Genomic DNA, 18843 nt, shown 5'->3' on the forward strand with positions numbered 1-18843 from the left:
GCAGTTGGGTTCTTGGTGAGGATATTGGGCCGACTGCCCAGTACAATCATCCCTTACAGAATTCACACTGGGACTTACATTTACTTGGGAAGTTATTCAGGGACATAGTGTCCTTCACAATACTGATTCAGAGCAGAGATGGTAATTCACAGTGACAGGGTCCAAGTTTGGGCCCAGAATCCATTTTGCCTGCCAAGCAACAGAAATGGAAATATGGGTTAGACCCCTCAAGAACAGGCTCAGATCCCCCAGATCCCAGGCTGTGGCATAGCTCATTCTACCTCAGGCTGTTCCTCTTCTGAATAGTCACCCCCTAATGGTACTGACTTTCTGTCAGACCTCTGTGGGAAACAACTGGAAAGATGGTGGCCAGTACCTACGTCACTGGGTTATTGTAGTAAGGCTTCTTTGAGAGTACAGATAAAGCTCTGAGCACACAGCCTGTCATCTGTAAAGCTCCCAAGAAGCCAACTGTTGTTACCATCTTCTGGAATTCCAGGACTCCCAGGGCTCCCTCACACAATACTTTTCTCCTCCATGTCAGGATCCAGCTGTTTCTTTTGTCTCTGAAGTGTAGTGACTAGCAAAGAGTTCTGCCAAAAACTCCAGCTCTTGTCCCTGGGTAAGCAGTCAGCTCTGCTCTGGGGGTGGAGGACTGGTGGGAATCAACAGGGAATGCCACAATGGAGGCTCAGTGGTGAGGGGCCTAATCCTGGAATCTCCCAGGATGACTGACATTAATGACAGTCACAGAACATCTTATTTTGGCTCAGACTGGAAAGGAAACAATCTTTGTCCCTCGCTATGTGAGACTGAGGTAGAGGGGAGAAGACCAACAAGTCAGAAAGTAACCAGAACAATGGGGCAGCCTTTATAAAGCTCTGAAATGGGGAGAAAAAGGGTCCCCTAGTGTCATTCATAAAAGAATTTAAGAATGGACCCAAAAGGAAGCTTTTACAATTTTATTAGAATCTTAAAGAAAAGTCCTCAGGGCAGGTGAGCTGGTAATCTTGTCAGCTTCTTTGAGGAGGTGAATGGTGGGAAGAAGGAAAGAAAGCCATGGAGCCATGTAGGTTTAGAGCCTGCGTGGGAGGTCAGACTCCTGGCTGATTGGCAGCCACATGGTTGGGAGAAGGAAGCTTTAGAGAAAAAGTGAAGAAATACAAGATGCTCGGGGCACCCCAAAGCCTTAAAGAAAGCATGTTTAGTAAGAAGTGCATGAAGAAGGAAAGAAGAAATTATGCTTTCCTGAATTCTCAGAAAAGCAGACAGACTTACAGAGACCTACATGACTGTGGCTGGTCCAGAAGTTCTGTGGAGATCTGCGCCAGTTCCAGGCAGGAAAAATTCGCTACCTTGTTTATGCACCAGGTATTCCGCCCATCTATTTAGCATAACTTAAGGTGAACCTACCTTCCTAGGAGTGGTTCTATCACCAGGTAATTGACCAGTGAGACTGGAAAAGTGGATCCTCTAACAGATAGACTTGGGATTTTATAGTCTGGACCAGCTATATTTATGGGGATTTTTGGCTACTCTAACAGCTCCAGCCATTTAACTATTTGTAAACAGTGGTCTCTGAACTGTTAGTCAAGTTCCCTATGTCTGATGGCCTTGAACCCTCTCAGGCTTGGAACTGGGTGTTCTTCCTCTAACCAGCCCTTCCGTGTCACTGAGGTCCATGAGCTCCAGACTCATTCTTTCACTCAGTGATGGACAGTGACCATTAATGCCCAACTTCCTGATGAGAAGAGGGACTGCTTGTCAACTCTTCAGGCAAGAACTTCCTTGAAATGGGAGGAGGCCTCCAAAAGAACTAAACCCAGAGCCAGCTAGGTGACTGCCTCTGAGGAGTGGTAAAGGGATGGGAGAAGGGCAGCAGTTTCTTCATAGCTGTTTCAATGGCTGGGAGATTACATAAGTATTCCTATGGTCTTCCTCATACTCTGTTGGGACCCTGCATTTTGTCCACTTACTTGTGTGTCTTCCTCAGCTGGCCTGGCTGGCCAGTGGGACCTCAGAGAACAATCCACTCAGGACACAGGTGGCAGCCCAAGTGCCAGTGAGGCCCCCAAGGGGCAGGAGCAGAACACCCACTATCCTCCAGTTCCATCTTCCCTGGTGTCTGCATCCCAACCTTTCAGTCTCCCAGCTGCCCAGCCTCTGTGCCTGAGAGAGGTTTGGCTCCTTGGGTATGATTCCTGCTGGCTAGTCCAGCTGTGAGGGGAGGAGCAGGGGAAGGACAAGGGGATTCCTGGCCGATAGGAGGGGAGCAGTGTGCCAACATGGCCCAGGATGGGCCTGGGGCAGCATTGACACCTGCCAGCCTGTCACTTTATTCCTCATGGGTAGTTCCCACCCTCACCAGTTCACAGATGAGGGAGCAAGTTAACTTAGAGAGTCCAGAGTGAATCTGGCTCTTTGGGCTCCAAGCTCAAGGTTCATCCGGTGACACATAGTGTATTAGATCATTGTTAAGGAGGCCAAGGTCTCAAAGCTGCAGTGTAAGGCAGGTTGTGAAACATCGTGCTTGCTGCTAGATTCTGTGCACCTCTGGCCTATCTCTGGGCACTAGGAGAAATGAGGGGACAGGGAAGGGAAGGAGAGAGAGGGGCGGGGAGCAAGAGAAGCTGGGGGCAGGGCTTTAATTTCCTGTGTTCTGCATATTTCTGTAACATTGTACCTTTCACTCTGCATGAGCAGTGATTTGCTAATTAGGATAACTAATGGCCAGGCATGGAGGTGCACATCTGAAATCCTAGCACCTGGGATGGGAAGCAAGAAAATCCAGTATTCAAGGCCAGCCTCAGCAGCATAGGGGTTTGAAGCCAGCCTGTGCTAGAAGAGACGCCCCCCGCCAAAAAAAGACCAGGAGAAAGGAATGCTTACCAAGAGCATTACCTCCACCTTCTTCTTTTCTCAGTTTCCAAAACAACCAGTACATACCTCTCTGTGAAGGAAATATTTTTGTGCCTCAAAGGATTGTGTGCATCATTAATTATTAAAGAGATGTTGCCAATCCCTTCAAGTAAGTTTAATGTTCAGTTTGAGAAGGAATTGAAGAACAAGAGCATTGTCCTCGACTGTGCAGGTATTGCTTATGTGTTTAGTGAAAAAGAAAGGAAGGAAGAGACAAAGATAAAAGAGGGACAATGGTGTGATTTTAGTTGGTTTTCCTGACTGTCAGACTGAAACACTTCCTATTTGTGTCAGTTGTACTGTTTTTCTTACCTTCCAGCTTAGGAGAATGGACTACTGACCCAGTGAGAAAGGGAAGCTAAGATGCAGCATGAAGATAAACTGCTGGGATGACTGATGGAAAGGGGAGGAAAGGGAGGGCGAGGACAATCAAGGTGGCTGCTTGGAAGTGGTGGTCTGAAGCAAGGAGGGGACAGGGAGTGTAGAGGTGGGCTGAGGGTGGGAAGGCAGCAGACAGTAAGACCATAAAGGACCAGCCTTGAGTGGGCCTGCTTCCCCAACCCCTTTTCCCTGAAACAGGGCTGGGGTCCCCACCCCCACTGTGGCCCTGAGCTCTGGGGAGGCCCAACCTACTTTAGCTCTGGACTCTGCCCAGGAATTTCTGCTGAAGTGAGGAGGCCAAAGCCCAAGCTGGTTGGTCCCGGCTGTCCCCACAGAAACCTGTGCTTCTGTCCTTCCTGACGCTACCTATTCACCACAAATATGTGAGTAGCACGGGATCCTCTCCCTCCTCTGTGCAGCTGTGTGCCTACTTGTGTGTAGCAGGCATTCCTGGGCTCTGCAGCATGCTCCACGTGCACCCCTGCTTGTGTGGATGTGTGTCTGGGGCTATCCCCTTAACCAGGCTGGTGTTTAGATAGAGTAGGGTGCTCCCTAAGGCAAGGAAAAGAGAGGGAACTGGAAAGAGAAGAAGGGGGTCTAAGGGTTCTTATTTACAGAAGAACTAAAGCCTGTAAACAGCTTTACCACAAAAGAAAGTATATTGTCTTTTGAATGGAAAAGTCCAGGGGTTGGGGTAGCTGCAGGTATGGTTGGATCCAGGGACTGGGATGATTGTTGAAGATGGATGACATGAACACTTCACCCACTGGCAGTGCTGGAGATTGACCAAGGCTAGGGCCTCTTTTCAGAAAAGTGCCCACATCAAATGCACAAATAATTCCTTCCTTTCCTTCCTGAAAAAGTGGGGATAATTCTGTTCCTGCTTGAAATACCTGGAGCTTGCAAAGACTTGCTTCTCACAGGATCACAAGTGAGGGCAGGAAGGGGTATCCATCCTTCCCCCCATCTCCTACTGCCCTCCTCTTACCTGGCCTTCCTTTCCTATCCGGGCCCTCACTAACTTTTTTGTCTTTCAGTTGGAAGGCCTGGCACATGGCGGATGATACAGCAAAGCAAAGAGAGTCCATCTCTCTCCCAACCGTGGCCCATGGCCTAGAGAACCTGGGGGCTGAGTTCCTGGAAAGCCTGGTCTGTCCCCTTCCCCTATTGCATCCGGGGCTCCTCAACTGGACGGCAGACTGGGGTGGGGAGGGACTTTTTTGTGCCTTCTTCCTTCACTCCAGCCTGTCCTCACCTCTGCTTGCACAGTGCCTCCCCAGAATGAAGTAGCCTTCTTCATTTCACCCCTTAAACACATCCTGAGCACCCATTTGTGCTGCTTTGCCTTTGCTCATCTGAAGGGTCAGTGAAGGTTGTGGGAGGGAATTGTATCTGGTCTATAAGATGAGAACAGCAGCACAGGATAGCACCATGTCCCTGATGAAGGCCCAGCTTTCAAAGAGCTCCTAACTCCACAAAGGCAAACTTGAGGCTCACAGTCCCAGCTGTGGAGCCCAATACAAGACCCTCTGCCCGCTCAACCTCCTCTGACAAGGCTCCCTTCCATTCCCTGCTCTGAGCACACCAGGGGGCACCTTCACAATGTCATCCACAAGAATGTAGGCTAACCTGTTGATGGACTCAGAACTTTAATCCCAACACTTGGGATGCAGAGGCAGGTGGAGCTCTGTGAGATCCAGGCCAGCCTGGTCTACATTATGAGTTACAGGCCATCTGTGGCTACAGGGAGACAACTCTGTCACAAAATGATGATGATGATGATGATGATGATGATGATGATGTACCCTGCTTCCTAAATAATTGCAGGGACAGAATAATTACAGGGTCAGTGGGGCAAGTGATGCTCTGAAGCCTAAGGTGGCCCTGCCTAGGAACTTTCTTAGGGATTTCCTTCTGGTCTTCCAGTAGTCACAGTGAAATCACAAGTATTCTTCCCCTTGTAGACCACAAATTCTCTGAGAGCAGATTGTGTTTGTGTACAATAAGTGCTCAATGCATACTTTGTAGAATTTAACTAAGTAGCCTTCTATTTCCTGTGCAAAAGTCTAGTCTACCTCCGTCCACTCAGAAGGTGCTTGTGGGTGCATGGGGCAGCCAGGGTCTTGCCCATTTCCAGGCCGTCTTCAGCCACAGCTGTCTCTTGGGGGGAAGGCTGGCCCTGATGGCTTTCTGTTGGCTTTAGGAGGAAGGCCGGCTCCCTGGCATGGATTCTAGACACGAAGAAGGTGGACACAGCTGGAACAAAGCAGAGCCCAAGCCCTTCTCCAGATGGTAGGTGATCTTTGGGAGGGAACATGTAGCCTGGAGAATAGGATGGAAGGCTGGCCTCATTGACGTGGGTGGCCCTGGGAGACTTGTCCGACAGAAGTGAAGGGACAAGTAAGCTGTGCTGGCCTCTGCACAGGGGTGAGCAAGGCACAGGTGTCTGCCTGCCTGCTTGTAAACAGGCAGTATTAAATCCTAGCAGATACCCTAGGCCTCCCTGAAACCTAGTCCACCCTGTTCAGTTGCTGAGCCGCTTTGGGGAACCCCAAAGCTCAGTGGGTAAGACTCCTGGACTGGGCCAGACTTCCCACTTTACACAGAGGGCATATGACCAGCTCAGAGAGTCTGGTATGAGTCTAGAACTTGGGTCCTGGGTGGTGGAATACCATGCTGAGCAGAACAGGAAGGACAGGGCATGGCAGTAAGTAGGGGATCATCTAGGCACAGGTGGGGGGAGGTAGACTAGGGAAGATGCCTTGTTTCCCCTGGGTGGGAGGGCCTTGAAACAGCAGCCGAGCATTGAATTTTATGAGAAATGAGTGTGTATGTACTAACTCCTTGGCCTGTGGGGCCCCAGAGGAGATTTAGGTGGCAGCCCTTTCTCTAGGGACAGGCAAGTGACCAAGTGACCAACAAGGACTGGTGCCCATACTGAGCACCCAAGGCAGTGGGAGTGGGCCAGCCGCTTACTCTTACTTGTCTCTGGAATAGGCACTGAAGGATCAGATAATAAATGTCCGCATCCTAGGGGAGTAGAGTTGAGAGCCTCTCCACCTTCTTCAGTGGACAGGTGGAAGCCAAATAAGGGTTGGGCAACCATGACCGTGCCTTTCTGGATGCCCAAAAGCCTCTTCCTTATGGGTTTGATTCCTCATGCACCCTGGAGCAGAGGTGGCCCTATGGAGTGGCCCCAAGGCTCAAAGTATGTGGAACCATGGTTTAGTGTGCTCTGGGATGTGCTGCCTGTTGGGTAGCAAAGCCTGTCATCACTGCACTAGGTGGCTCAACCTAGAGGTTTTGGGGATCCCCTCTGGGGTGGAAGATGGGGGCTACTCATAAACCTTGCCAGTCCTCTCCCCCAGGAGGAGCCTGCAGCCAGCTGTGCAAGCAAGAAGCTTCTGCAGGGAGCACAAGCAGCTGTTTCAGTGGATCTGCAAAAGCCTTCTCTGTATTGGTGAGCTGGGGACTCATCCTGCCCGACTCAGGAGACAGTCACTGCTCCACAGTCTCCATATCACAGGGCAGGTTCATTCACTTATACAGTTAGTCAAAAAAATGCCTGTTGAGCCAGGCATGGTGGCGCATGCCTTAAATCCCAGTACTCGGGAGGCAGAAGCAGGTGGAGCGCTGTGAGTTCAAGGCCAGCCTGGTCTACATAGTGAGTTCCAGGACAGCTGGGGCTACAGAGAGACCCTGTCTCAAAAAGACCAAAAAAAAAAAAAAAAAAGTCTGTTGAGCTGTGTGTGGTGGCACACGCTTTTAATCCCAGCACTTGGGAGGCAGAAGCAGATTTCTGTGAGTTCAGGCTAGCCTGGTCTACATAGGGAGTACCATGCCAGCTGGTGCTACAGAGAGATACTGTTTGAAAAAGACATCATTGACTCAGCCAGCTCAGAATAGGAGCTGGCTCAGTCAAGCCAAACTAGATCTGATTTCCAAGTCCCACCCTGGACAGCAAGAGAGAGCAGGTATGCCTATATAAAAGAGGGAGCCACATGGGAGCTCCAAGCAGGAGTGGTCAGTCAGAGAGGACTTCCAGGAGGAGGTGAACTTCAGGGCCCATGGGCAGAGCAGGGCCAGCCAGGTAGAGTGGAGGGGCAAGGAATAAGAAAGTCCCTTCAAGCACAGAAGTCAGGGAGCAAAGGTGAAAAAGGTGTGGGCTCTGATAGTCTTGTGTGGTGGGAAGGGTAAAGTTCCAGACAAGGAGTGCGGGCCTGAGGCTGGAGGGCTGCAAAGGACCCAGTAAATAAGGAATGGGGAAGGTGGGGGGTATTTGGGAACTTGGATTTGACCCTGAAGTCCAGAGATGGGCACTGAAGGATTTAAACGAGGAAGTGCCCAGGCTAGCTTTATAATGTGCACAGCAGCAGGAAGAGGTCACAGGAAAGATGAAGGAGACAGTGAGGGCTCCATGTGTGTGAGGATGAAGTGAAAGACACAGCTGGGTCAGAAGGATCGGTCTGAGAATCTGAGAATTGAGGGGCCATCAGTGCCTGCTGAACTTGCAAAGTGACTGAGTGTGCAGGGTGGAGGAAGCCTTAGGTCAAGGCTACTTCCTATTCCTGCTTGTGTGGAATGAAGGTCCCTTACCTAGAACACAGGTGGAGGAAAGCAGGACCATTTGTTAGAGGTATAACTTCCAGGCCATGGCAGGAGGACAAGATGTTTCTGGGGGACACTTTCGGTATGAACTGTGAAGTAGGTCAGGAATAGAAGGCTGGGGACCAGTCACATACAAAGAGCTGGCAAAAGCCAGGGGCAAGAGCTTCAAAGAGCAGATGAACAGTATTTTTAAAGAGGGCCAGTGGGATGAGGGCTGAGCAGTGTCCATTGATTTAAGGGCAGATATATCAAGGTGACTTTAGGGTAGAGGCACACACATACACACACATACACACACACACACACACACACACACACACAAAATGGAGAGGAAGGGAAGTCAGGCAGTACAGGTAGCAAGTGTAGACAACTCTTTGGGTCTCAGTCTATAGTTTAGGCTAAGAACTCACTCAGGTTAACATCAAACTCATGGCGATCCTTTGCCTCAACCTCCTAAATGCTGGGATTACAGACATGAGCCACCACTCCCTGATGACAGTTTTAAAAAAAATGAGAACAGGGAGGGAATGTTAGGAGTTAGGATGTGACAGAAGGTTGAGGGTAGGCACACGCTAGAACATGTTTGCAATGGGAAATGCCTTGAACATGTTAATGAGCAGAGGGGACTTTTTAGGAAGAAGGAGAAGAAACTGGGCACGATAGTGCATGTTTATAATCTCAGAACTCAGCTGGGCGTGGTGGTGCACGTCTTTAATCCCAGCACTGAGGAGGCACAGACAAGCAGATGTCTGAGTTCGAGGCCAGCCTGGTCTACATAACGAGTTCCAGGCCAGCTGGGGCTACAGGGAGATCCTGTCTAAAAAAGACCAAAACAAAACAAAACAACAACAGAAAAACAAACCCACATATATAATCTTAGATCTCAGGAGGTAGAGGCAGGAGGATCAGAAGTTCAAGGTTAGCTTCCACTACATAGTGAATTTGAGGCCAACCTAGGCTATGTGAGACCTGTCTCAAAAAAGAGGCTTGGGGCTGTAGCTCAGTTGATAGAGTGCTTGTCTAGGATACATGAAACCCTGTGTTCGATCCCCAGGGCCGCATAAAACTAGGAGTTAAGAGTGGTGGTGTTACGGAGTGGAGTTTGGGACCACTGAAAGAAAGAAAGAAAGAGAGAAAGAAAGACATGAGACCATGCAGGTTTAGAGCCTGCAGAGGAGGTCAGATCCGTGGCTGACTGGCAGCCACATGGCTGGAAGGAAGTTTTAGAGAAAGTAAAAAAATGCAAGATGCTAGTGGGAGCCCAAAGCCTTAAAGAAAGCATGTTTAGTAAGAAAGGCATGGAGAAGAAAAAGGGAAATTATGCTTCCCTGAAGAATTCAGGGAAGTGGGCAACTCACAGACTACGTGGCTGTAGCTAGGACGTTTTGCCCCTGTAGGCAGGATTACAAGCAGGAAAAAGTCGATATCTCTTTAATGCACTAGGTAATACACAGTGACACACCCCTATAGTTTCTAGTACTTGGGAGGTGGAGGTAGGAGGATCAGAAATTCAAGGTCATCCTTAGCTACATAGTGAATTTTAGGCCTGGGCTTATGTACTTAAGAGCTTGTCTTAAAATCAACCACCAACAGCCCGGTGTGGTGGCACATGCCTTTAGTTCCAGCACTCCGGAGGCTGAGGCAGGCAGAGCTCTGTGAGTTTGAGTCCAGCCTGATCTACATAGGGAGTTCCAGGCCGGTTGGGGCTACAGGGAGATCCTGTCCCAAAAAGACAAAAAACCAAAACAACAACAACAACAAAAATGAACCACCAACAAAAAAGAGTTATAATTCAAAGTTATCTTGGGCTCTGGTTGATAGAGAGAAAGGTAGGCCTGTAGTTACAAAGGTGAGAGAGAGAGAGACAGAGAGACAGAGACAGAGAGACAGAGAGAGAGAATTCAGCTCTGTGAGAGCTTCCTTGTGAGAGATTGGGAACTTTATTTCTACCACTTGACTCATTTTGTACTTTAATGTTATCTCCCTGAGTGATAGGAGCTTGATTTCTCTCAATCTGTACTCTCCTTTCAGACCCCTTTCCTCAGCAGGTCTTAACCACTACCAGTCCTCAGGTGTCTACTGACCTGTCTACTTCCATAACTGTTCTAGCTTCTCCATCAGGATGGGTAACCCTGGAAAGGGCAGAGTACCCTTTTCCCTCTACTATGCACCTGCCTCAAGCTCCTGTGCTTGATGGGAGCGTGTGGAGCTCAGAAGCACTGCTTACACAGCATTCCTCTGATGGCCTAGTGCCCCATCAGGACTCCACCCAGGAAGCAAGGCCCAGGGCTCTTCCTCTTGTCATACCACAAACACCCTGGGCTTTGACCAGCTTGTGCGACTCCGGCCTCTCTCTGGGTCCCCTAGTAGCCTTGCTGTGCCCTCCTCTAACTAGTCTGATGGCAGGTGGGGCAAGACTCCTTTTTCTTCACTCCACATTTTCATCTGGGTAGATGGTTCTGTTGATAAAGTGCTTGACAGACAAGTACAGGTTCCCAGCACTTATGTAAAAAAGCCAGCCAGGCATGGCAGTGCAGGAGGTGGTAGAGACAAGGGTCCTCTGGGCTTGCTAGTATAGCCAAAACAGTGAGCGTCAGGTCCAGTGAAAGACCTTGTCTCAAAAATAATGTGTAGAGCAATGGAGCTAGACACCTGTATAAGGTCTCAGGTTTGAGATGATAGTCCTTTTGGGTAAGAGATTTATTAGTAGTTTTGAACACCATGGACAGGCAACATGGCAGGGGTTCTGTAGAGAGTTTAAGCCCACAAGACAAAGTAAGGTTCTCTTTTCTACCAAGCCACACCCTCAGCCCCCTAATAACATTTTGGCATAGTAGGGTTGAGTATTTTTATTTCTGGATGAGGATATTGAGGCTGGAAGAAACTGAGTGACTTTTGTGCCCTCTGCTCTGGGTGGAGGGAGGCAGAGCCAAGTGGGTGAATTGCAGGCCTGGAGCAGCATCTCCCCATCCTGTAGCATACATCGCCTTTCTGCTCATCGCCTGCCTCCTGGACTTCCAGAGGGCCCTGGCACTGTTGGTCATCACCTGTGTGGTTCTAGTCTTTCTGGCCTACAGTCTGCTCAAGAGGCTTCTGGGGCCCAAGCTGAGATGTGCAAAGCTTCAAGGCCATTCTCGCCTGAGCCTCTGGCTGAAAAGGTGAGTGAACCCACAGCCTCTGGTGGGCCTGGGGGAATGGGCCCCACCCTGCTTGTCCTGTTGTACGTGGGGGTGGGGTGGCTTCAAAGGCAGCAGCCATCTCTCTGGTACTCTGCCAGGTTTTCCAATTGTGGTAATAGGTAACTGAATTTTAAGAGTTTCCTGAACTCCGAAGCCTAGCCCACCCAAGCACTGGGGGACTTTTCAGGACCTCTTGTTAGATGATTGCCTGGGGCTAGCCTGTCATCCATTTGTGAAGATCATAGCTGCTAGGAAATAGCCCTGGAGCCGAGTTCAACAAACTGGATTGGGGCCAAGAGCTAACATTTTAAATTAGTTCCCAGGGGATTCTGATGTAACTAGTCATTAGCAATAGTTTGGGGTTCTATCCTTGGAACTTATCCATGGTGGACTGAGTGAACTGACTCCCCAAAGTTGTCCTCAGACCTCCACATGCGCCCCCTATTACACACATACAACAATAATAATTTTTTTTTTTTTATCTTTTTGAGACAGGGTCTCCCTGTAGCTCGAGCTGTCCTGGAACTCACTATGTAGACCAGGCTGGCCTTGAACTCACAAAGATCCACCTGCCTCTGCCTTCCAAGTTCTGGGATTAAAGGCCTGTGCCACCACACTGGGCAACAATAATAAATTTTAAAATTTTAAATTATTTTAAAAGTTCTGGAGGTGCTGGAGAGATGGCTCAGTGGTTAAGAGCACTGGTTGCACTTGCAGAGGACCTGGGTTCTTAACACCCACATAGCAGCTAACAACTGTCTGTAACTCCAGTTGTGGGGATCCAATGACCTCTTCTGATCTTTGTAAGTATTGCACAACTCGGGTGCACTTACATACATACAGGCATACACATAAAATTAAAAAAATAAAATAAAGTTCTGGGGCTGAAGAGATGGCTCAGTGGTTAGGAACACTCACTGTTCTACAGAGGACCCTAGTTCAGTTCCTAGAACCCATGCTTCATGGCTTATAACCACCTATAATCCAGCTTTAGGGGACCTGGCACCTCTGGCCTCTTCAGGCACCTGCACTTATACACACATACCCAGACACATACATGTACATGTAATTAAAAATAAAATAAATCTGTTTTTAAAAAAGGTCTGGAAACTATGGAGACACCATAGAGAGGAGAGGGAGGCCTAGGGAAAAGAGCATCAGAACCGTCTTGGACTATTTTCTGTTGCTATAACTGAATACCAGAGACTTGGAAATTTATAAAGAATAGAGGTTTGAATAGAATGGCTCACATCTGGAGTCTGGAAGAGTCTGGTGTTGACATCTGCTCTGCTTCGTAAGGGCCTCATGCTGCTTCAACTCATGGCAGAAAGCAGGACAAGCAGAAGTCTATGGAAGAAAGGAAATAGGAGAGGCCCTGCTACCCACAGTAACTAGCCCAGACCTTTGGAGTGAGAATTCCCTCATGTCCACCAGGATTAACCCATTTCTTCAAGAAAGGACCTAATTACCTAAGAAAGACTAAGCCCCTTCCTCCCAATACTGTCACAGTGACAGTTAAATTTCAACATGAGAAGCCAGACATGGGGGTGCACACCATAATCCCAGTACTTAGGAGGTAGAGGCAGGAAGATCAGGAATTCCAGATCAGTCTGGACTACATGAGACTCTGTCTCAAAACAAAACAAACACGAGTTTTAATGGGAAAAAGCACATCTAAACCATAGCATTGTTACCTGGCCCACCTCAAACTCTTGCACTTCTCACTTACACAGTATAGCCGTCTCTTCCCAATTGTCCCCAGAGTCTTAACTTGGTCTAACATCAACTCAAGAGTCCAGAGTCCAAAGTCTCATTTGATACTCACGTCTCATCTGAGACTCAGCTGACAGCTTATACATCAAGACCAGTGTCTACTTTTAAAATACACCAGGTAGACTGGACGAATAGTCCAAAAGGGTGAGAGATGGAAGAAGGGTGTAACAGGAACCAAGCAGGTCTGAAATCCAAGAAGGCAAGACTCTAAATCTTTTTTTTTTTTTTGCCTTTTTGAGACAGGGTCTCCCTGTAGCCACAGCTGTCCTGAAACTCACTACTATGTAGACCAGGTTGGCCTTGAACTCACAGAGATCTGCCTGCCTCTACCTCCTGAGTGCTGGGATTAAAGGCATGTGCCACCAAGCCCGGCCAAGACTCTAGATCTTTAAAAAAAATTATTTTATTTGTTATTTTTGTGGGTATGAATATACAATATATGGATGGGTGGGTGCAGGTGTGTGATTGGGTGGGTACACATGTGGAGGTCAGAAGACAACTTTTGGGAATCAGTTCTCTCCTTCCACCATGGGTTTTAAGGATTGAACTTAGGTTGTCAGGTTGGTATGACAAGTGTTTTTACCTGCCGAACCATCCACCAGCCCAATACCTTAAATCTTCAGACTCCAGAATTATTTTTCACTCCATGCACTGCCTTGTGGGTACCGTGGGCTGGTTGGATAACCTGGCCTCTGTGACTTTGCTGGGCTTAGTCTACAAAGTAGAGCAGCTCCATGGGTTAGAACTGTACACAGATGCCTGTGACTTTCTCAAAATGTTGCATGCCACCCATAGCTCCACTGTTCTGGAGTCTCCAGGATGGTCTTGTTTCTGCCTTAGACCTCTGCTCCCACCCCTCAAGCCTGTTCGCAGCATCATTTGCACTCTGGTAGAAGAAAACAGGCCCCATAGGGCTTGCATCCTGCCTGTCTACAGAAGCAGGACCACATGGACAGCTTGGACTCTGCGAAGGCTTATCATTTGTGCACACTGGAGTGGTGGCATGTTATGCCATAAATGAGACCCCCATGGGCTGGAGAGATGGCTCAGCGGTTAAGAACACTGGTTGTTCTTGCAGAAGACCCAGGTTCGAATCCCAGCACCCCCATGGCAGCCAACAACTGTCCCTAACTCCAGTCCCAGGGGATTCGACAGCTTCTTCTGACCTACACGGGCATTGCACGACATGGATGCACTTACCTACATTCAGGCAATACACACATACACATAAAACAATAAAAATAATTTTAAAAAATTTAAAAGAAATGAGACCCCTACCCAGAAAGAAAACTCTAGAGAGCTACAGGGTTCTTCCAGCACATCCAGATGAGTTATTAGTGAATGTCTCTGAGGAAACTCCTAAAAATCCACTAAAAAAGATGGAGAGAATCAGGTCTGGAATCATCAAAAGCCAGGAAGAGAGAGTCTGTTCCTAGAAGAGCACAAAACCTGTAACCCACAGGCAGGGCACTGTGTAGAGCTGGAGGAAGGATCTCTTCACTTTTCTTTGGGGCCCTATGTGCTACTGTGTATGTGTGTGTGTGTGTGTGTGTGTGTGTGTGTGTGTGTGTGTGTGTGTGCGGGTGAAAGAGAGAGAGACAGAGAGAGACAGAGAGAGATAGAGACAGGGAGACAGGGAGACACAGAGACAAAGGCAGAGATAAACAGAGACAGAGAGAGACAGACAAGAGAGATGCTAAGCTTTCTGTCTCTCTTCTGTAGAGGTCTAGCCCTCGCTGCTGGCCTAGGCCTGATCTTGTGGCTGTCTCTGGACACCTCCCAGAGGCCTGAGCAGCTGGTGTCCTTTGCAGGGATCTGCGTGTTCCTCACCCTCCTCTTCGCTGGTTCAAAGCATCATCGCGCTGTGAGTGCTCAGCTTGGTCACTTAGACTGGAAACCAGTGGATGCTCCTTTTTCTCCTAGGTTGGGGCTGGGGTGGGATGGACGCTCCTTCTGAGAGAGCACCCGAGGCTCATAGTTGGGGAAGACCAATGTGCACTGGGACAAGCTCCCTGTGGACTGGTGAGGGACATCCTGGGACTAGAGACTCTAAGTAGAAAGTCATTTGTCCTAGCAGAACTCCTTGAATTCCCCAGGGGATAGGGAGCTTCCTGGAAAGAACTGCAGGATATCTCTTCAAAATCACAGGCCACTGGGGGCATTTATTTCCTTGGTGACATGTTCCTTGGGTCTGTAGTTTCAGGAACCATCCCCCACCCCCCACCTCCATCCCGGAAAATAGAGAATCTGAGCTCCAAGGTCTGTGGGAGAATCCAAGGATGTTCTGAAATTAGTAGTTTAAAATAAGGATTTTCTGTAGCTCCTTGGAACTTATTAGAAATGCTAAATTTTAGGCTGTATCCTACACCTGCTCAGTCAGAAGCTCCAGGGTGAGGCCAGCACAGCAATCCTTCCAGCAGTCCCTCCAGGTTACTGATGCACACAGTGTCCCTCCACCCACTTGGGATGGCCTGCCTGTGTAGCCCTAGGGGGCCCTGCTGCTCTGGGTGAATGAGCTCCTCTCTCAATGTCTCCACAGCTTCACAACTGTGCTCCAGGACCCCTGTATGCTTCAGAGCATGGCTGCAGGGGTGTCTGATGCTCTCCTGAGCATGGGAGCTGTTAAGGAGTCATTCTACACTGAGCAGGAGCAGCAGGTCTGGGATCCAGGCTCTTTTCTGCTGTATAACCCATTGCCATGACTTTCTCTAGACTGGGCAACTTTGACAAAGATCCTTGGTTAGAATCCTGCACTGCCCCTGCCCACCGCCTATCCCACTGACGCCAATAGCCTGGCCTAATCTGAATCCTATGAGACTGTTGGCACCAGATCCAGGGCTGGCCTGGGTCCTGGCTACCCACAGGCAGGCCAAAGCTCATTTTCCCACCCTGGTTGTTGTGGATCCCCTGAGGGGCTGAGCTCACTGGGGCCTCTCTGTCTCCTGGTAGGTGTCATGGCGGGCTGTGGCCTGGGGCCTCGGGCTACAGTTCGTGCTTGGTCTCTTTGTCATCAGAACAGAACCAGGATTTGTGGCTTTCCAGTGGCTGGGTGATCAAATCCAGGTGAGTATAGGGGGCCTGGCTGCTGGGGAATCAGGGAGAAGCCACTTTGATTTGAGGTAAGGTAGATGTGGAGGTCATAGAGAAAGTTTGAGACCAGGAGGACAGATGAAGACTAGGGCCCCTTAACAGGCTGCTGGCCAGGGCCTGGCAGGGTGGTTGCTACTTCTCTCAAACTGGGGCCACCAGCCCAAGGGGCCAAGCTGTCCTTTAGAGGCTAGGGCTGATATGGAAGAGATTCCTAGACAGGGAGGTCCTTAGGGCAGAAGGATACCAGGGCATGTAGCCTACAGTGATCTTCAGTGATTTGGAATGCAGGAGTTAAAATTGCTTTAAAAAGGGGGCTGGAGAGATGGCTCGGTAGTTAAGTACTATTCTCATAGCATACTGCCCTTTCAGAGCACCAAAGCTGTTCCCAGCACCAACTCCAGCTCCAGGGGATCAACATCATCTTCTGGCCTCTGAGGTCACATACACTCCCATGCACATGCCCACACACATATATACACACATACACATAATTAAAAATAATTTAAAAAATCTTTAAATTGCTAGAAAAACAAACAGGAGCAAAAGTTTTGAAAACTATTTACTCTGTCTCTTTAGACGTGTTTATTGAAGCTATACTTGCTTTTGTTTTTATTTTTGAGTTTTCAAAAAATATTTTACTTTAAATTATATAGATGCATGTGCTGTGGGTATGTGCATGTGAGTGCCAATACCCACAAAGGTCAGATGATGATGTTGGACCTCCTGGAGCTGGAGTTATAAGGCAGTTGTAAGCTGTCTGACATGGGTACTAGAACCAAACTCAGGTCCTCTGGAAGAGCAGCTAGCACTTTTAACCTCCGAACCATCACTCCAGCCACTGGAGCTGTTTGTGTGTGTACATGTGCATGTGCTCGTGTATGTATAGAGGTCAGAGGACAATCTTGGGTATTGCTCCTAAAGTACCATCCACAAGGTATCTCACTCATCTAGAGCTTGATAAGTAGGCTAGGCTGGCTGGCCAGCAAGCCTGAGGGATCCTCCTGTCTCTACCTCCCCAGCATTGGGATTACAAAGATTGCAAGCATGCACCATTGTACCTGTCTTTTTAAAATGTGATCTAGAGATGAAACTCAGGTCCTCATGCTTACAAGGCAAGCATTAAGCATTTTAATGAGTGAGCTGTTTCCCAGACCCCTGCTTTTTAAAAAAATTATACATTATTATTTTTTAAATTGTATATGTATGAGTATATTGCCTACATGTATGTAAGTGTACCCATGTTGTGCAATACTGGCAGAGGTCAGAAGAAGGTGACAGATCTCCTGGAACTGAAGTTATGAATGGTTGTTAACCACCATGTGGGTGTTGGGAATCAAATCAGGGTCCTCTGCAAGAGCACTCAGTACTCTTAACTGCTGAGCCATCTCTCAAGCCCCCCTCCCACCCCTTTTTGAGACAGTCTCACTGTGTAGACCAGGCTGGTCCTGAAGTCATGGCAATCCTGCCTCAGCCTCCCAAGTGCTGGGATTATAAGCACGAGATACCACTCTTGGCTCTTTGAGTTACACTTTTGCTTTTGTTTTGCTTTGTTTGGACAGTGTCTTGTGTAGTTCATGTTATCCTCAAATATACGTAATATGAACTTTACCATTTTAACTTCCTTAAGTCATTTAACTCATGCCTACTGTTGATGGAGGCACATATACAGACTGTCACAGTACTGGTCCACCTTGAGGCAGGAGGGCCTATGGCCCTGGAGCCTTTCATGTGCCTGGGCTAGGTTCAGGCCCCTGCTCACTACCCTAGCCTGTGTCTCTGGCCATGGTTTCCCCTTCTTTTTTTTTTTTTATCTCAGAGAATCTGCCTGCCTCTGCCTCTGTCTTCCGAGTGCTGGGATTAAAGGCATGAGCCACTCATCATGCCTGGCTCCTTCTTCCCTTCTTATCCCCACTCCCTGTATTTGTTGTTTCTCCTCCAGGTCTTCCTGAGCTACACAGAGGCCGGCTCCCGCTTTGTCTTTGGGGAGGCTCTGGTCAAGGATATCTTTGCCTTTCAGGTCAGTTGACTCTTGCTCCAGTAAGGGTTGGAAGCTGCTGCCCAGGTCCAGCTGTGGGAGCCTGAGCTAGCTGGGCAGGGCCAGGCTGAGAGAAGGTGAGCCCAGGTCATGAGAGCTCCTTTGGGCACAGGCTGGTCCCTGGGATGCTAATGGAGCAGCTCAGGGCCTGGGAGGGACCCAGCAACATACTGACCTGATGACATCTGCACTATGCTTTGTAAAATGTGGGAAAGATACTGTTTATGCGTTCTTTTCCTTAGATGCGAACCCCCATACCACAGAACTGCTAGAAGGCTGAGGATAAAAAAATGGGGGGGGCTGAGAGATGAAGGCTCCTGCTGAGGCCTTAGCCCCTTACATGCTACATGGACTCTGAACCCATAAAGGACAGTTTCCTGTCAGGGAGCGCCTCTATGGGGCACGCTGGGCACCAGGTGTGGGGTGCACGGGTATCTGCTCCTGCGCTGCTTCCCTGCGTCTTCCGTGGCTCTCTGCTGCTGGGGGCTTTGCCTAGCCGGGTCCCGCCCTAATTTCACCCATGCACTTTCCTCAATATGCAAGTTCCACCGGCCGCTGGATCACGTGGGAGAGTGTGAGGGTGGCTACAGCTGAGATCCGTGAGTCGGTGAGGGAAAGACAGCTCTTCCCAGGAAGGCTGGATCGTAGGCAGTGAGACAAGACTCAGCTCAGTCAGACTCAATGTTACAGCTCTTTATTCAATGGCTCTGCGTGGCTCCAAGCCTCAGTGTCCCAGAGTGATCCAGCTCCTTCAATTATTGAGGGGAATCAGGGAACTTTATACCATGGGGGTAGTGGTAAAAGCTTCAGCTGATAGGTACTTTGGGGATGCCTCATTTGCGTGTGGAAATGGGCTCC

At 48.9% G+C, this 18843-nt stretch overlaps 1 protein-coding gene across 3 annotated transcripts in view; it reads left to right on the plus strand.

Annotated features, from left to right (window-relative positions):
* The first annotated feature begins 3596 nt into the window (after positions 1 to 3596).
* Slc28a1 (solute carrier family 28 member 1) overlaps positions 3597 to 18843 on the plus strand; it is a 57497-nt gene continuing 42250 nt past the window's right edge. For all 3 annotated transcript variants that reach the window (XM_008828173.2, XM_029561145.1, XM_029561146.1), the window contains exons 1-8: positions 3597 to 3683; positions 4338 to 4449; positions 5504 to 5592; positions 6669 to 6760; positions 10886 to 11066; positions 14583 to 14724; positions 15810 to 15923; positions 17890 to 17967. In XM_008828173.2, coding sequence (XP_008826395.1) covers positions 4354 to 4449; positions 5504 to 5592; positions 6669 to 6760; positions 10886 to 11066; positions 14583 to 14724; positions 15810 to 15923; positions 17890 to 17967 — 792 coding nt within the window. In that variant the 5' untranslated portion in view covers positions 3597 to 3683; positions 4338 to 4353. The remainder of the gene's footprint in view (positions 3684 to 4337; positions 4450 to 5503; positions 5593 to 6668; positions 6761 to 10885; positions 11067 to 14582; positions 14725 to 15809; positions 15924 to 17889; positions 17968 to 18843) is intronic.

This window comes from Nannospalax galili, unplaced genomic scaffold (assembly GCF_000622305.1).
Source record: "Nannospalax galili isolate Female #2095 unplaced genomic scaffold, S.galili_v1.0 scaffold1533, whole genome shotgun sequence".
NCBI lineage: Eukaryota > Metazoa > Chordata > Mammalia > Rodentia > Spalacidae > Nannospalax > Nannospalax galili.